The 17,079-nt window shown below is 52.6% G+C and overlaps 1 protein-coding gene across 1 annotated transcript in view; it reads right to left on the reverse strand.

The window, feature by feature from the left end:
• Positions 1-2,822: 2,822 nt before the first annotated feature.
• Positions 2,823-17,079, reverse strand: part of LOC119355195 (probable L-ascorbate peroxidase 7, chloroplastic) — a 27,095-nt gene continuing 12,838 nt past the window's right edge. Inside the window, exons 6-12 of the mRNA XM_037621976.1 lie at positions 4,406-4,473; positions 4,235-4,321; positions 3,796-3,870; positions 3,638-3,715; positions 3,441-3,545; positions 3,213-3,285; positions 2,823-3,101 (exon numbers count right to left, since the gene is read on the reverse strand). Of these exons, the coding sequence (XP_037477873.1) occupies positions 3,265-3,285; positions 3,441-3,545; positions 3,638-3,715; positions 3,796-3,870; positions 4,235-4,321; positions 4,406-4,473 (434 nt within the window). The 3' untranslated portion in view covers positions 2,823-3,101; positions 3,213-3,264. The remainder of the gene's footprint in view (positions 3,102-3,212; positions 3,286-3,440; positions 3,546-3,637; positions 3,716-3,795; positions 3,871-4,234; positions 4,322-4,405; positions 4,474-17,079) is intronic.

Genomic DNA, 17,079 nt, shown 5'->3' on the forward strand with positions numbered 1-17,079 from the left:
CTTTACATATGAACCTTGTTCGATAGCAGGGTTTTACCCCGCCCCCACGATGAGAGAGGTTGGGTACGGGTTAGAAGAAGGGCGTGGGGATGATGAGTGTGAAGAAGCGTAGACACGCTAGCATAAAGGGGACGTCTGCATTGTTGCTTGTGGGAAGGCGAGGCGAGTTGAGATCAGTTTGTACACTATACTATACTCCATGTTGTCCCGCCGAACTGCTCCCGCAAGCGTTCTCGAGGAAACCCTAGCGCGCCGTCTCTCGTCCTCCCTCGTCGAACTCTTCCCCTGCCGCCACCACATGGCGCCGCCGGGCAAAGTCCTGCCGGCGTTGGTGGCGGCGGGGATCTTTTCCCTCTCCTCGCGTTGGCGCCCGGCGCGGCACGAGACGGCGCTGGGCTGTGCGGGGCCCAGCGGCGCGGCGGCGGGCGTGCTGGGTGGCGGCGGTGGAGCAGCCGCTTGGGGCCCTTACGACGTACGGCGGCTGCGGCGTGGCTTTTCCGGCAGTGACGCACGCGACGGTCCCGTCCAGATCTGGCGGATTTGGCTCCGGTGGCCCGACGCTCGGCGGGGGCAGCGTGCTGCTTGGGTCACGGGTGTCTGGCTCCGCCATGGCCGGCGTCGGGCGGAGCTGGAGGCGTGGCGGCGACGGTGGTTAGTGCGTGTCCAGGCGGGCGAGTGGGCGCGAGCTTGCTTGCTCGGCCCTGTGACAGCGCGGGCCGTGGGCGGCCGCCCTACAGTGGTAGGTGGTGGCGGCGGCGCGGTGGTGGCAGTGGTTTGTGCTGGTGGTGGCGCTGGCGGCGGTATGGGCTTCGGCCAACCTTGCGTGCGGCGGCCGTTGGCGGCGAGGGTGGTGGCGCTGGCTCGGGGCGGCCCCTCGGGGTCCCGGCATGGATGTGGGCTGCCACGGCGTGGTGGTGGCCCATGGCGGTGGTCTGGGTCGTTTCACAGCGGCGGCTGGACTTCTTTGGCATCTGCCTGTCGGTGAGCACCCTTGTCGACCTTTGATTCCTCTCCCCGTCGTTCGGGCGCTACCCTCATCGGAGGGTCGGCCCTCTCCCAGCTGCGGCCCATCGCTCGTCTCGCGCCTGGCAGCAGGACCGAGCTCATCTCGCGCCTGGCAGCAGGACCGAGCTCGTCTCGCGCCCGGCAGCAGGACCAGACTCGTCTCACGCCCGGCAGCAGGACCTGACTCGTCTCGCGCCCGACGGCAGGACCGAGCTCGTCTCGCGTCCGGCAGCAGGACCGAGCTCGTCTCGCGCCCGGCAGCAGGACCAGACTCGTCTCACGCCCGGCAGCAGGACCTGACTCGTCTCGCGCCCGACGGGAGGACCGAGCTCGTCTCGCGCCCGGCAGCAAGACCTGACTCGTCTCGCGCCCGGCAGCAAGAACTGACTCGTCTCGCGCCCGGCGGCAGGACCGAGCTCGTCTCGCGCCCAGCGACAGGACGGATCGATGGTGGCCAGTTTTGGCCGGCCTATTGGGTCTCGACGCTGGGGACAGCTCAGGGGTGCGAAAGGCGGTTTCTTTCCACTCGTCTCTTTGGTTGGGGTAGCGGTGGGTGGCAGTGAGGTGGCGTCAAGGTCCTGGATGCCAGGGTGGCGGCCCTGGTGGTGGTGTCACGGTGCTCCTGGGCAAAGCCCGTGGCTTGATGCTGCCTGGTGGCCATGGCCGCGTGGGCGGCGTGGTAGTCAGGGTGTGATGTTCGGTGACGGTGAATATTAGATGGGGTGAAAACATGTTCTATCTTCGGACGAACCGATGGCGGTGAAGCTCGTTCCTTCCCTGAAGGCATCGCCACGACTCTCACTGCCCGTTGTGTTGCTTCAGGGAAAACTCTGATCCTTGGGTCGGGCGGTGGCGACACTTCGGTGTCGTAACCTTCATGTAGGCACCGTCTTGAAGCCCACGGTTCATCGTATGCAGCTTCTTCTTTTCACGGTGGCATGTTCACGGTTGAGGCCCACAATCGCATGCATAATCTAAAAAAATGGTGCCAAAATCTACAACTCGCCATCCACAACCGCAAGCACTAAACGTTTTTAGGTCATGCGTTCTTATACGCTGTTTGCCACGGGAATGGGCAAATTTTGTAGTGATTGTAGCTCTCACATAGCATAAGGAACCTCAAGACAAGTCATGCCTATTTCTCATTTCCAGTGGTGCCAAAAGGGGTAAACAAAAAACGGTTGGGTGATTTGGGCGGGAGGGAGCGGTAAGCGCGATTACAGCCACCGGGAAAGTGAGCGGACGCGGACCTGCGGAGTGCGCACTCCTTGGGGTTTGTAGTTTTGGGCTTTGGCCCGTTGTTCCGCTTGCGCCACAGAGCCTACCACTCCCGGCACGTGGCGAGCACGTGAGGCCGATCCGAGTTAATGCCGCGCCCGTCGTCGCGGACCATCGCCACCACCACAGCACATACGCCCTTCTTAATTCATTCATTCACAGCACTGCTGCCCTGATGATGTCTTATTAACCGGCGCTGTTCCTTTGAATGAATGGTGGACGCCCACCCACCACCAACGGATCGGTCCAATCTAGTGCAAGCCACTGGTAGGTACGCACGCACGGACCGTAGACCGGGTCCAGGTATGCCGGCAGGCCGTCCATGGATCACTGCTCCAAAGATTCTGCCTGCCCGTGGAGACAAACACGGAGGAGCTCGCCAAATGGAAATCACTCCCGGTTTACGCCGGGAGGCAGCTCCTCAGAGGCGGTAGGGTCCAGGGGTTTATGTATTGCAGTATTGCAGATCTGATGTTTACTGCACCACCACCCCACCGTGCTCGATGAGCCACATGACTAATAGAAAAATGACAGCACAGTGCAGGCAGGCAAAACATCATGTGATAAATTTTTGGAATGAAACGAATATCTCATCGGAGCAGATTCACATGAACGAATGGCTCAGATTTGTTTGGCACGCCTGTATTATTTTTGCACTCGCGACCTCAACCACCAAATCTAACAATTTGACCAAGTTGGGAAGGAAAATCTCTATCTTGTACTGTATGATAATAAGTTGGGAAAATGCCTCGTCCTGTAGTATAGTGACACCAAGCTGGAGAGGAACAATGGTGATTAAGTTGTGCCGTGGCCTGGTCCTGCGAGGGATCACAACAAAGTGAGCCCTTTGTTTTATCGATGGGATCAAGTGGGTGAAAGGGCTGTGCCATGAATCAACAAACTGGGGAGTGGGATGGGGTGTGATGTACCTTTTAGAAGTGTGTTTGGCTGCTTCAAGGGTTCTCTGGCTCACGCGTGGCGCTAATCATCCAATGAGAATCCCTGCAGGACAGCCACATAGATCAGCTTGAAACACAAGGACGATAAGGTTGGATCAAATCAGCAGAGAGCAGAGCAACGCGTGTGTAATGGTTTGTAGAATAAACTGAAGGGCGGCCCACACTTTGGTAAGCTGTGGACGAGATGCTGACACTGACCTCGGCAGGATCAAACTTTGCACCCAGGCTGCTCAGTTTAGCATGAGCCTCCGCATAGTCTTTAAAGAATGCTTCTTCGTCTGCTGCATATTTCTCTGCATAGACCTGAAAGCGTTGTGGATTCTCATGCAGTCAGTTCAGGAATTACTTCGCTCTCATAGGATGCCGAGAACATACAGTTTGAGCATCAGACTCACCTTGAATGTTGGGTCCTCAAATAATGCAGCATCTGTAGGCAGCACAAGAAGATCCTGATCTCCTTTCTCTTTTATCTCCTAAAGTATCGCTACCAGCTCAGATCTAACAAAACCGGATGAATTGTCCAGGCATGTAAAGTATTGAACGGGGCACTTACCTTGAAGTAACTGTTATCAAACTTCAGCCACTCAGCTGTCCATGATTGTCCACCAGGTGCACCAGGACCATTTTTCTGTCGAAGCAAATAATGGAAGAACATTACTCACACAGGCAATTCACTTGTACATCTACATGGAGCAAGTGCACACAACATTAATGTTTTGAAGCGGGTACTATAAGGACTGTGTGCACAATTTTTTTGCATATCTCAACTGACACTATCAGATGTAAACAAAGGCTAAGGAACATTATGTAAAGTGTACAAATCTTGAAAATAAGCACTGCTAGTTCCCAGAGAGATTTTAAGTGCAATTTTAAGTATGCAAATTTCCAGCGGTGGTCAAAATGATACTGCAACATGCTATGCAATCGTTAACCTGGGAATTACAACATCCAAGGTAGCATATACATACACAGAAAAGTTAAGAACATCATACAGTATATTTTGTTTCAGGTTTCCCCCAGCCACTCCGTTCAGGCCTAGACCTTCCAAGTGTATGTGCCCCAGACAAAGCAACGATTTCCTGCAGATACAGGGTACACACAGCTCAACAACGCCAGCCGAAACAGCAAGGGCAAACAGGTAACACAGATCATTATTTACATACCTTGTCATCAAGGCCCATTCTGTAGAATACCAGCCTCAAGTGGTCAGCAGGAGCACTCGGGCCAGCATCTGAAAAAACATAAATAACACATAATTGAGGAATTAGCAATCATCATATTAAATGCATTTATCAATACACAGGTGCCTTTTTTTATCTCCAAATTATTAATAACAACTCCGTGCTTTTGATATAGCGATGGAATTATCAGTAAGATTATGGAGATAACGAATACACTTGGTTTATATGCAAAGTGTTAGACTAATATGTCACGTATCGCCGCCACCACCACCCCTCCCCCTCGCCCCTTCCCGTCTCGCCGCCGCCAGAGGCTTCCGCCCGCAAAGCTCGCGCTGGACCCAGCGACGGCGGCGGCGGGGCGTCTCTCTCAATCTAGGTAACAGGGCTCGGCGACGCGAGGCCCTCTGCCGGCGGCGCATCTGGCCGCGGTCGGCGGCGGTCTCATCCAGCGCGGGCTGCCTCAAGGTGGTGGATGCGAGGCGGTGGCGGGCGGCTGTGCAGCGGCGGCGTGGCGGCCGGTGGACCTGGTGACCTGGATCTGGATCCAGCGAGCCGGTCAGGCGCGGCGCCGGCCTGCAGGTGGCGAAGGGCAGAGGTGTTGGGCGGCGTGGTGTGCGCGCACGGGCTGCGTGGTCGTGCGGGGTTGCAGTCTAGCCGGTCTGGAATGCTCCTTGGCGCCAAGATCTGCTTATTCTGAACTCACCCGGCCAACCGGCGTTCATGGCCATGACCAGGGGGTCGGCGGTGGATGCCGTCGACAGAGTTTGACTACGATGGTGGTGGGGTGTGGTTGGTGGCAAGGGCTTGATTGCAGGTGGCAGCCGACAACGACCTGACTCCGGTTGTGCAGGTGCTCGAGGTGAGCTTCTGTGTCAACGGAGCCTCATGCTAGTCCTAGTGGGGACGCTCGCCGTGGACTGGTAGGAGGGCGAGGAGGTCTCGGGCTGCTGGGCACATTGGCCAGCTTCATCGGAGATGACGGGGACGGGATGCTTCAAGCGAAAGCCTTGTGTCGATTTGCCGGCAATGATGATGGCGACGCCTTTGGACGCCGTTTCCCTTCTTGAAGGCGTCATCGGGAAGCTACTGTTACCCTCTTAATCGTGTGCCCCAGGCGAAAGCCTCAGATCCATCTCTGGATTGGACGACGACGGTGTCTCTATGTCGTTTCTCCCTGTTGGGGGCGTTGTTTTTGGGGGCCACGGATCCGTGGTTGGCAGCTTGATGTCTGGATTGGAGTGTTTGTTGGGTTGTTGGTGTGCAGGGTGGTGGCGGTGGAAGTGATCTGTGGCGGCGACTAATCCCTTGGTCACCTCGGTGTTGATGGTTGACCTATCTCTTGGGGGCTCGTGGCGACGATGAGGTCTTGGTGTTCGGTGCCCTTCGACAGCGTCTGAGGCTTTGTTAATAAATCCAAGACGTTTCGTCGAGATCTACCGAGGACCAAGCAATCATACAAGCACGACACCGAGATTTGTTAACGAGGTTCACCGATATGGCCACGTCCCCGAGGCATGACTACGGGCGCTCCTCCCCATGACACCGTCACAATACCGCACTCTGGCCGCCCGGGCACTGGCACACGCCGTCAGCACCCCCGCATGCCTGTGCTATTATGTTGGCATAGATTATATCGCGTGTCTACCCCCGATATATATGAGAGGGCTAGGATACAAGTGTCCTATTAGGACACAACTCCTACCATGTCTACACACAGTCCGAAACCAAGTCCAACTGTAACCTACCTTGTACAATAATATTCGACACAACTCTAACAAACTCCACCTTGGCGAATATTCTTCACCACCTTGAATTCATCCATGTGTCGAACCTCCATGTACATTAGACTTGAGATACGCCATGAGCACCACCGCTACTCCCAGACTCCACATGACTCTGCCTGCAACTGTATTTCCTTCTCGTCTTCTTCACAGTCAACACTCGAGCTAAATTAAGTTCCTCATTACTCTACTTTGTGCTCCCAACTTTCGGAAGATCCGCTCAACACCATCACACACCGATCACTGTCTGCGTGAAAACGAACAACTCACATATTGGACGCCACATATAAGAGTTACCTGAACTCAACATCACCGCTCTTTCTTGACCATCTGTTTGAAACTTGAAGGAATTTCACCGTCGCCCTGTGTCACCCTGAGTCAAATTCGCAGTTGTCTCACCGTTCTTCCGGATAGTCTCTGGCATGTCCCACAGCTATAGCACTCCGCCTCCTTCTGTCTTGTCATCCGCACTTTGCCATGTGCACCGAGCACAACAGAATATACGGCCATGTACTCTCTCAGCTTTTGACAATTAAGACTTTCCGCCACTTTCTCAGATTCTTCATGGTCAACTCTTTCCATCAACCGGCACCGATAGACCCAGTCACCAACTTGAATCTGGTACTCGTCAACACTGCTTCAGCACCCTTGCACACTTTGTCTGACCACATGTCTGACCACCAGTGCCCTGGCCTGTCGCTGTGTCCCGTGCTTACCGCACGCCTCGCTGCTATCACCGCGTCTCTGCTGTCCTGGTCGAGTCTCCCAAGGTCGCGAACCCACACCACTCAAACCCCTACTGCAGAGAACCACCGATCATCACCGACCGATGCCGAGTATCACGTCTCCTTCAAACCACTGGTACCCAGTCTGAAACCACGTGTCTCTCGCTATCCCGCTGAAATAGGCTTCGACTCTCCGTTAACTTATGCTGTAGCCCCTCCATCAGCTCAGAGTGAAGTCTTCTGCTAGATTCCAGCTCCACCTTCAACATGACTCCATGTAGCTGGCCGTGCTACCCCGCGCCCTGTCGACTTCAAACTCTCATGTGTACACTGCCTTGAATCAACCCCGCGCCATAGTCTTGTTGAAGCTGCACAAGCCCTCAGGCCTGCACCACGTGTTTCCACGCCACAGAAGCTGGTCACTATCAGCATCACGCACCTATGTCGTCGTCGTTGATTCCAATGTCGTCTTCTTTTTTTAACCGACGTCCCCGTCGATCCGTCAGACAGTCCAGTCCGACCCAGCTGAAATTACTCGACTGCAACCATGCTCCACCCCGCGTCGTGTCCGCCCGCACATCTATGTATTGCCTTGACGCCCTGTGTATGCATGATGCTGCCACAACGCACTCCAGACTCCTCCAAGCCTTATACGCACGTCGCCTTCTCTGACCGCATGCACTTCATCTTGATCAACTTAGCTTCCTGCTACCCCATCAAGTATACCTAGTTCTCCAACATATATATTATTCCTGTATATCTTTGGTGCAACAGTTGAATATATAGCATAACCTGCCAACTCCATCGATCACTTGTGAATTTGTGGCTCCACGTCATAATCCTGCTGCCATCACGTACACAATCCATGCCCAAAACAAAGAGCCAAAAGATAGAGCCTTATAGATATCCAACATGCGTACACTTACCAAAGAGACATGTACCAACTCCATCATCACATGACGCCTGGGTCTATACTCCCGTCCTTTTTTCTTTGTTTTCTCCGACACATCCAATTGATACGATGGCCTGCATTATCTGACGTTTTTTTCCAACAAAAACTCGTGTCAATCTGCTGCACACAACTCCACCATGCACACGCGAGCCAGCCGAACTAGGACCTCGCCGCGTATTGCGCCCGAGCTGGCTCCTGGGACTTGCGACCCTGGTCCGCCGTCACTCCCTCATGGGTCGAGCCCGCCTGGGCCAAGAATCATGTTGCGCTGCTACATGGCCCTGCCTGCACCGACTGGTAACTGCATCGCTCGCCTTGGTCTCCACGTCACGCATGCCGCTCCTGTTTTCGATCGGAACCAATCCGATCAGACCTGCCGCTTGCGCTATCCGCCGCGGCGCCGCCGAGAACTCCTGGTGCAAATTGATTTGCCTTCTGCTTCTGACTTGCTGAGGATGGACATCATGCGCATCCATGAGTCCAGACGCTTTCCCTTTTTTTACAAGGGCGTCAGATTGTTGGGTTTAGTCCCACATCGGTTGTGGGGAGAGACATAACACGACTTATAAGGCCGGGGGTGTCCCCTCCTAACAGGCTAGTCTTTGGGGGGGGGGGCCCAAGGCCTTTCATAAGTCGGTGTTGCTCTTCGGTTGGGCCTGGTTGACGCATGTGGGTCGGAAACAATGGTGATAGTGGACCCGGGATTGCGTAACAATTGGTATCAAAGCCCAGGTGCTCGGAATAAATCTCGGTGAACTCACGGGTGGTCGGTCATGGTTGGTGGGCTGGAAACGCTGGTGTTAGCGGGCCCATGGGTGACCGATGTGTGAGGGGGAGATTGTGGGTTTTAGTCCCACATTGGTTGTGGGCTATTCGAGTAGTCGGACCTTGATTGTATTCTGGATGATGTATGTTTAACTAGTATTTGTGTGAAGTGGCGATTGTAAGCCCACTCTTTATCCCTTTCTTATTCAGTACATGGGATGTGTAAAGATTACCCCTCTTGCGACATGCCTACCATGCGGCTATGCCTCTAAGTCGTGCCCCGACACGTGGGAGATATATCCTTTGTTATGTTTTGAGTTGTGGTATTCGAGTTGCTTCAATGTCAAGTGTTGATTCCATACCTTTCCTAAGCGGTGTTCTCATATTTCTATGTGGATGCTAATCCTTCGTGATCATCGAGATTGTCATGTCAATTCTTTCCAATCGGTGTGATTCTCTTCAAGATGATCCTATCATTTTCCCATTCGCTAGATCACCTCTCAGTTTTCCCAACATTGTTCGTTTCACCTGTCCCCAAGTTGCCTTTGTTTTCCCGCCCTCCCACCCTTTTTCTTCAAGGACTCAGATTTCTTAATCAAGTATCTCTTTTATGGATGTGAAGTCTCTTCATTCCTTTCCGTCAATGTTCTTATCCGGTGATTCTCAGGAAGATACTAACGGAGCTTCTAGTTTATCATTCTTCGTTCTTTTCTTCTCCTGTGGATTCAAGCCAAGCTTTCGGTGTTGGTCATATTTTTTTTCATTGGTTCACATGCTTTCCATGTTGGAAGTCCTTACCGAAGACTCTTATTTTTTTTCACCTCTCGCTATTCAATTGTTCCGGAGTGCGGAAGATATCTCAGAAGATTTGTGTCTCCACTATCAATCCGTTCAAGCTTTTTCGAGGTTGTTATCTTATTCAAGCCATTTAATTCAACCGGTGCAATCTTTCTTTTTAAGCAATCTCTTCAACGGTGTTTATTTTGAGTGGGCCCTAACCCACAGGTCTTTTTCCAGGATCTTACCTGACTCTTCTAATTTTTCTCGGAGTTATCCTCAAATTCTTTCAAAGTTGACATAAGAATGAATTATCATGTCATATGTCTTTCTCCAAGATCTTTCAAATTCTTTTCGTCGTTGGCTCAACCTCTTCGCTTTTGATTCTCCCGGAGTGTCTAAACAATTCATGGTGGTGTTTCTCATCATCATTCTTAACATTTGAAGACCGAAGAAGAGTTCCTCTTAAATTCTTACCCGTTCTTCCAAAGATGCAAAGTTCAAGCTTGATGCCATCATTTTAGAAGATTTATTCATTCTCAGCTTTCAGCTCTAGTTCTGGAATTCTTCCGGCGCATCATTCAAATATTCTATTATCAGCTCGTGATCTCTTCGTTCTCTTGAATCAAATTCCCTCAAGTATCTTCATTCGTTCTCTAAGGGTGTGTTTGGTTTCTGTCACCGAGTGGAACGGCACGGGTCGGTTCCGTTCCCAGACCCCATTCCTGCGTTTGGATTGTCAAAGGAACCAGAACCACTCGATTCCAGGGAATGGCATATTCGCTGTTTATGCCGTTCCAAGCGGTACCTCGAAATCGAGCGGACCACGCGGAACCGCCCACTCCCACAACCTCCTTCCTCCCCCGCTACAACAGCAAGGAGCCGCAGCCACCAATAACCACGGGGCATCCAGCACGAGCTGCCGGGCGCGTCCCATCCAGTCGGCCATCGCGCTTGAGCACGTGTCGCCGGGAGACGCGGTCGTGCGGCGTCGGGAGCGCCGCATCCAGCTGGTTGTCGCTTGAGCACGCGTCACCGGGAGTCGCGGTGGTGCGGCGTCGGGAGCGTCGCATCCAGCCGGACGCCGCGCTTGAGCACGCGCCGCTAGGAGCTACGGTCGTGCGGCGTCAGGACTCAGGAACCGCTAGCTGCGGGGGGCGTCGCATCCAGCGGGCCGGCGTGGCGGCGTACAAGGACGCAGGATCCGCCCAGCGTCGGCGTGAGGGACAGGATGGATGGGGGTGGGAGGAAGCCCGAGGCGAGCTCCAGCCTCCCGACGTCCTCCTCTTCAGCTAGCATGGTTACCGTGCTTTGGCGGTCGGTGCTTGGCTGCTTGCTCAAGGATGGTGTTGGCGTTGTAGGCAGCAGCAAGTTCAGATAAACTGCGCGGTTGTTGGTTCAGACTTCAGATTCATTGGTGTTCTGTCCCTGGGAACCATTCCATCCAATCTCATTCTCTTCTAGCTAAACACCGAGATGGAATCATTCCGTTCCTTAGGAATGGAACGGTTCCATGACATTCCATTTGGTTCCGAAACCAAACACACCCTAATTCTTACCCGTGATTCATCCCTTTACTTCGTTCATTTCCAATTCTTACGGTGGTTTGTTCAAAGATTCTTCTTCCTTCGTTATCATATCAATTCATTCGTTGTCTCCTACCGGTGATCCATTGAGTTTACGCTATATCTCTCTTAAACCTTTCTACGAGAATAAGTAGTATGCCAAATCCGTTGCTTGTCATCAATTTATATTGGTGAAGGATGAGCATAACATAATTCTTATTCTTGTTTCACCCAAATGATTAATTCCTTATTCCGGAGGTTCATCAAAATTGTTGATTTCAATTATTCATCTTTCTTTTCCTGAGTTCCAAGTTTTCTCGGTTATATCATTTCAAAGCTTCATCTAATCATTGCAAGGTTTCTTCCGGAATTCTTCATAGAGGCTCAACATGGTGGCTCATCAAGGATTTCTTTCATTCTTCATTCGTTCTTTAAGTTTTCTCTTGAAGTTATGATCCGCCAAGCTGTACTCTCAATTAAACATGGTGTTCAACACATGCCTTGTTTTGAGGAGTTCAAGCATTCTTCATCTTGCATCCGAAGTGCAATTCTTTCTACCTTATCTTTTGCGGTGGTGTTATGTCATTCTTAGAAATTTCCCTTCATGTTTCATGATTCACAAGTTTTCAAGAGTGACATATCTAAATCCATCATTTTCTCTTCGCTCAAGACATCTTTTCAATCCATCAATCTCTTCATTGGAGTTATACTGGGTTATATTTCACCTAAAGCTTTCCCGAAGGATTGTTGCTATTTATGGTGCTTATAAATGACCCAAGTTCTTCATTTATCCTCCCGGTGAGATAAGTTTCTCGTCTCCTTGTTGATATCAATCCAATCTATTGTTTCCGTAGTGGCAGAATTTCGCCTCAATTTTGAGAAGTTTCCCATAAGCCCACTACAAACTTACTCTTTTCGTTGTTGGTTTTCCAACAACTCCGTTCGACACTTCTCCTAAGGGTGCTTTCCAAGCTCATTTGTGGCAGAAGTTGGCATTTTCTTCTCCATTCTTTCATTCCAATGATCTATCTTCTATTCTTTCTTCCGGAGGCTTCGTCATGTTGCTCTCTTCACTCATCATCTCGAAGTATGAAGATCGTGTTCTTTTCATGCTTATCCACTTAACAGGAGTGTTACGTCCTCTGCTCAAGTTCTTTTCATCTTATCAAGTTTCGTATCACTTTTCAACCGGAGTGCTGCCCGAATTTGTTCTTCCTTGTTCCTCTTTCCTAACGGAGTGTTTTCAACTTCGTCCATCTCCGTGTATTATTTTCTCGAAATGGTTTAACCTCTCAAGGTTTTGTGGTTTCACTCATTTGTCAAAGAAGCAACTTAGTTTCACCTCTTCTCTTCCTCTTCCATTTCCCTCTGGTGCCATCCTAGATCTCGGGACGAGATCCTCTCGTAGTGGTGGAGTGTTGTAACGCCCCGGATACAACTTTCCATATTTGTAACTCCGACTCTTGCCTTTTCCGGAGATGCGATAGGAGATTCCCTTCATGGTTGAGTTTTTGTCTTTCGTTTTGCATTTTGTTCATGTCATGCATTTCATATCATGTCATCATGTGCATCGCATTTGCATTCATGTTCGTCTCATGCATCCGAACCTTTTCCCCGTTGTCCGTTTCGCAATCCGACACTCCTACATGCACTGGCGTCCTCTTTTTGTCTCTTTCGTGAGCGGGTGTTAAACGTTCTTGGAATGGACCGAGATTTGTCAAGTGGCCTTGGTACACCACCAGTAGACCGCCTGTCAAATTTCATGCCATTTGGAGTCCGTTTGATACTCCAACGGTTAACCGGGTAACCGGGAAGGCCTCCTGTGTTGCAGCCCAACACCCCTCCAAAACGGCTCAATAACCCATCCAAACCACTTCCATGTCCTCCGTTGTCGGATCACGATCGTGTGGGCGAAAACTACACTCTATTTGGACACTCCAAACTCCCTCTACCTATAAATATGTGCCCCTCTCCAAAATTCGCGGTCTAACCCTAGATCCACTCCTCCCCGCGCCACCGGACATATCCATCTGCCGTCGGACGCGTCCACCGCCGCCGCCACGTCGCTCCGGCCAATGAGAGGCCGCCACCTCAGCCCCGCCGCCGCTCTCCTCCAACTCGCGGCCGCCACCTGTCCCAGTCGGCACCCCCACCGCACCGGCCCGCCGCGGCCCAGATCCGGCCCGCTGGGCCCGGATCCCGCGCCGCCCGCATCCTCACGCCGCCCAAGCGCCGCCTTGCTCCTCCCGCCGACGAGCCTCGCCACCGCCGCCGGACTCCGCCACCATCGCCGGAGCGCTCCGCCGCCACTCCGGCCACCGCCCGCCGCTTCCTCCACCGCCCGGCCCCGCCAGACCCCGCCTGCCGCGCCGCGCCTCGAGCTCCGCCACTGTTCGCCGGAGTTCCCGCGTCGCCGGAATCCGCTCGGAGCCCGCCGGAGCTCTCTCCGGGCAGATCCACCCCGGGTGAATCGAGATCCACCGGTTCATCCGTCCAAACGCCCTGGATCCGTCCCGATCCACTCCGTCCCGCGTTGACTTTCTCGGAGGTTGATTTTTCTCTTAAGTCCCCGAATCCATATATTTTATGCCCCTGTTCATCATGTCAAATCTCGGTGACCATAGCTCCATTTCATGCATATTATATATCAAAATGTTCATTGTGAGATGCTCTTCATTTCATTCCATTGTGGCATGCTTGTTTGAGTTCATCTTGATGCCCTAATAGTTGATGCAAGAGTGCTATAAAATGTTTACTGCTGCTACTTATCAGATTATGATGATTTGTCATTTTTGCCACATTTGATGTGTGCATCATAAGAGGATGAACTCTACATGTGTTTTGATCTATGTCATGCTATCTTTACAGGGGTGCTTACCATGTATTTTGTGATCTATGTGGTGACTAGCACAAGCATGCAAAGTAGCCTTCGTGATATTGCTGATTTCAGGGACTTAGGGTTTTGCTAAGTCTTGTGCCTGTTGTTATTTTGATACCATGTAAACAGGATGCTACAGTGAGATACATGCTTGTTTTGAGTTGCTTCAGTAAGGATGTTTTGGACATATGGTTATGCTCTATCCATCCATGCCCCTGTTTGCATTTATGGAGTGCCCTAGCATGTCTTAATCTTGCTCTACTTTTGCTATAAAATGTTCCTGGCAGATTGTTTACATGTTAATCAATTTTGCCATGGTTGTTGCTAGTGATCCATGTATGCTATGAACTTGCTATTGCCATGGTTAGCTTCATGAACATGTCTTCTTGCTGATGCTATGATTATCTTGTCATGCTATTTACAAGAGACATTGTTGGGGATATACATAACAGGTAGGCCCACGAAGGGTCGAAATATCATGAAGCATGGGGTCCACACAACATGTGGGTCCAGGTCAATTTCATACAGACACACTATCCACTCGGACAAGCAGCATACTATCCACTCGACCAAGCAACATACCATCCACTCGGATGACGGTTCACCACTCGACCGTACGACTCACTCGGATATACGAAGACCAGCAGGCAGCAAGGCAGTCGGCATCTTTCTAATAGTGAGGGCTTAATAGCGGGCTGGCATTATGGCATTCATACCCCACTTTGTAACATAGGAGGTGAGGGGGTGGCGCACTCTATATAAGCCACCCCCCACCACTAGACTTGGGGGGGCTTTTTCTTCCACCTCTCTCTCTTTTCACCATTAGTCTCAGGACTTAGCTCAGGCATGGGGATCCGTTCCTCTCTCTCACACACATATTGTAATCTCCGGATATATACTCAGATAAAACAAAGCCTCTCCGGAGCACGAGACGTAGGGTTGTTATCTCCACCGTGAGAGGCCCGAACTCGCTAAAACCACCGTGTCACCCATATGCATCTCGATAGATCATGCTCCGTTCTCCTACCCCTCTCTTACTGTCAGACTTAGAACCACGACAGTTGGCGCCCACCGTGGGGCATGGCGTCTATCGAGCCATGATGCAAATGGTTTTATTTCTTCGATCTTCGTCCGTCGATCAACAATCCTCAATGGAGGGTTTGATCCAGGATGTTCCGGACATCACTCCATTTACAGGAGGATAAAATACTCCTAATCATACAAAAGGATCAGGGAGTTGCTCATCTCAAACTTATCCTCTTTACAATCAAACATTACAATGATCTAACAATGGTTTATTCTTCTTATGTATGCACACGAGCTTATACAAAAGGACGCCTCCTTTTGTTTCGATTGGTGGCTCGGCTCCTGGACGATAAAACATCGTCGTCCGCCCATCATCATCTGCGACGCCATCGCCGAGTGCCCGCACACGCACAGCCGCTAAAGCTCGGCCTGGTTCCCCGACCGGCTGAGCACGACGGCCGGCGGTCGACTCAGTTCCTCGGGCGACAAGGCGCTGCTGCCGGCAATCCGCCAAATTCCGCGGGTGTCGAAGCACGACTCGGACCAGCGCACGGCTCCGGCTCCCCGAGCAGTGAAGCACGATCACCAGCGCTCGCGTCAGCCTCGCCCATGGCTGCGTCGACCCGCGACTGGACTGCGGCCAGCTGCTCATCCTCCCTCGTCAGCTTCTCCAGCGTGGTGGCTGTGGCACGCGCGCGGGTCCGCCCGTCGCTCCTCCGGATGCGCGGTTCTTCGCTCCATCGCCGTTTGCTGGTCATGGTTTTCCTTTCTCCTTTAACCATGCAAGGTGAGTGGGCCATCTCCTCCTTGATTACCTGCATGCAGGTTAATGCGGTGTACAGGCAACGGAAGGGCGTGGTGATCTCCAACGTCAAATTAATTGGCTGCCTCATTAAGCGGCCAATTGATGGATTACTAACGCCACTTATCTGATTGCTAGGCCACGGACCCTAGTTAATTCGTGCATGCATGCATGTATGACTGACCATCAGACCTTGAATTTCCTGGCCGTGCTTGCTAGTAACTTGCAGGGTCACCCGATGAATCTTCCTCTCAGACAGCTGCGAACCCGATTCGTCCAGAGTTCACACGGATGAATCCAATCGGATGCAGACTCAAGTTCACTAGGCCATGGACCCTAGTTCACTCGGCCGCCTACGCGTCGTCGCTGGACGCGTCTTCATCGCTAAGCTGCCCGTGCACCGTTGCTCAGCTGGACGCGTCTTCATCACTCAGCGGCCCGCGCATCGCCGTTCTGCGGTGTCCCTCGTCAACCACGCGGCGACAACCGCGGCGGTGGGTGCACGGACCGGACGCAGCACCAATGTCGAGGCTGCCCACGTCTCTGATCACAACATGACGGGAGCCACCGGGTCTCCGCCCGCGCGCAGCCTCGCACTCGGATTCATCTCAGCCGCCTCACCTTGCGATGGATCCGCGCCAAAAACTGCCGCCGCCATGGCTGATCAGGGAGCTCTGCACCCTGCCTTCCACTTTCCTTCTAATCTTAATTCCATCCCATTTATCTCATGCATGCAGGAGATAAATGGCCGTGGGAAACGTCCATTGCATGCACGAATGGCTTTGACTCTCACTTAATTAGCGTTAAACCACTTGCATGCAGATTAATTCGGCACTAGACGTGGATCCAGTCTGCCTGCAAGCGATCAAGCCGCCCGCCTCCATCAAATGGGATAGTGCTTGTGGGCACATCCATGCTGAACCTCACCGAGGCCTCCAAGCCCAGCACTCCGCGTCGGCCTGCCCAGCCAGCTCCACACCGACCAGATCGCAGCACAGTTGTGATTTCCTCGGACCAGCGGGTGCACTCGGATGAGGAGTCCACTCGGACTGCACTCACTCGACTGTGAAGCCCATGGGTTCACTCGGCCGGTTCACCTGGTACTACTTGGTCGGCTAACATCCAGAACATCATCGACAACAACAGCGGCAGTTACGGCGGCCGGTCCGCATCACCTTTGTTCCAAGAACGGCTCGGCTCTCGAACCGTGACGCGCCTCTACTTCACCAGGACGCCCCGCGCATCGTCACTCCACGGCATGCGTCTACATCATCCGGACGCCCGCGCGTCGCCACTCTGCGGGACGCGTCTACGTCACTCGGATGCCTCGCTCGTCGCCACTGCGCGGCACGCGCCTCTACTTCACCAGGACGCCCCGCGCATCG

The sequence above is a fragment of the Triticum dicoccoides genome, chromosome 2A, assembly GCF_002162155.2.
Source record: "Triticum dicoccoides isolate Atlit2015 ecotype Zavitan chromosome 2A, WEW_v2.0, whole genome shotgun sequence".
Classification (NCBI taxonomy): domain Eukaryota; kingdom Viridiplantae; phylum Streptophyta; class Magnoliopsida; order Poales; family Poaceae; genus Triticum; species Triticum dicoccoides.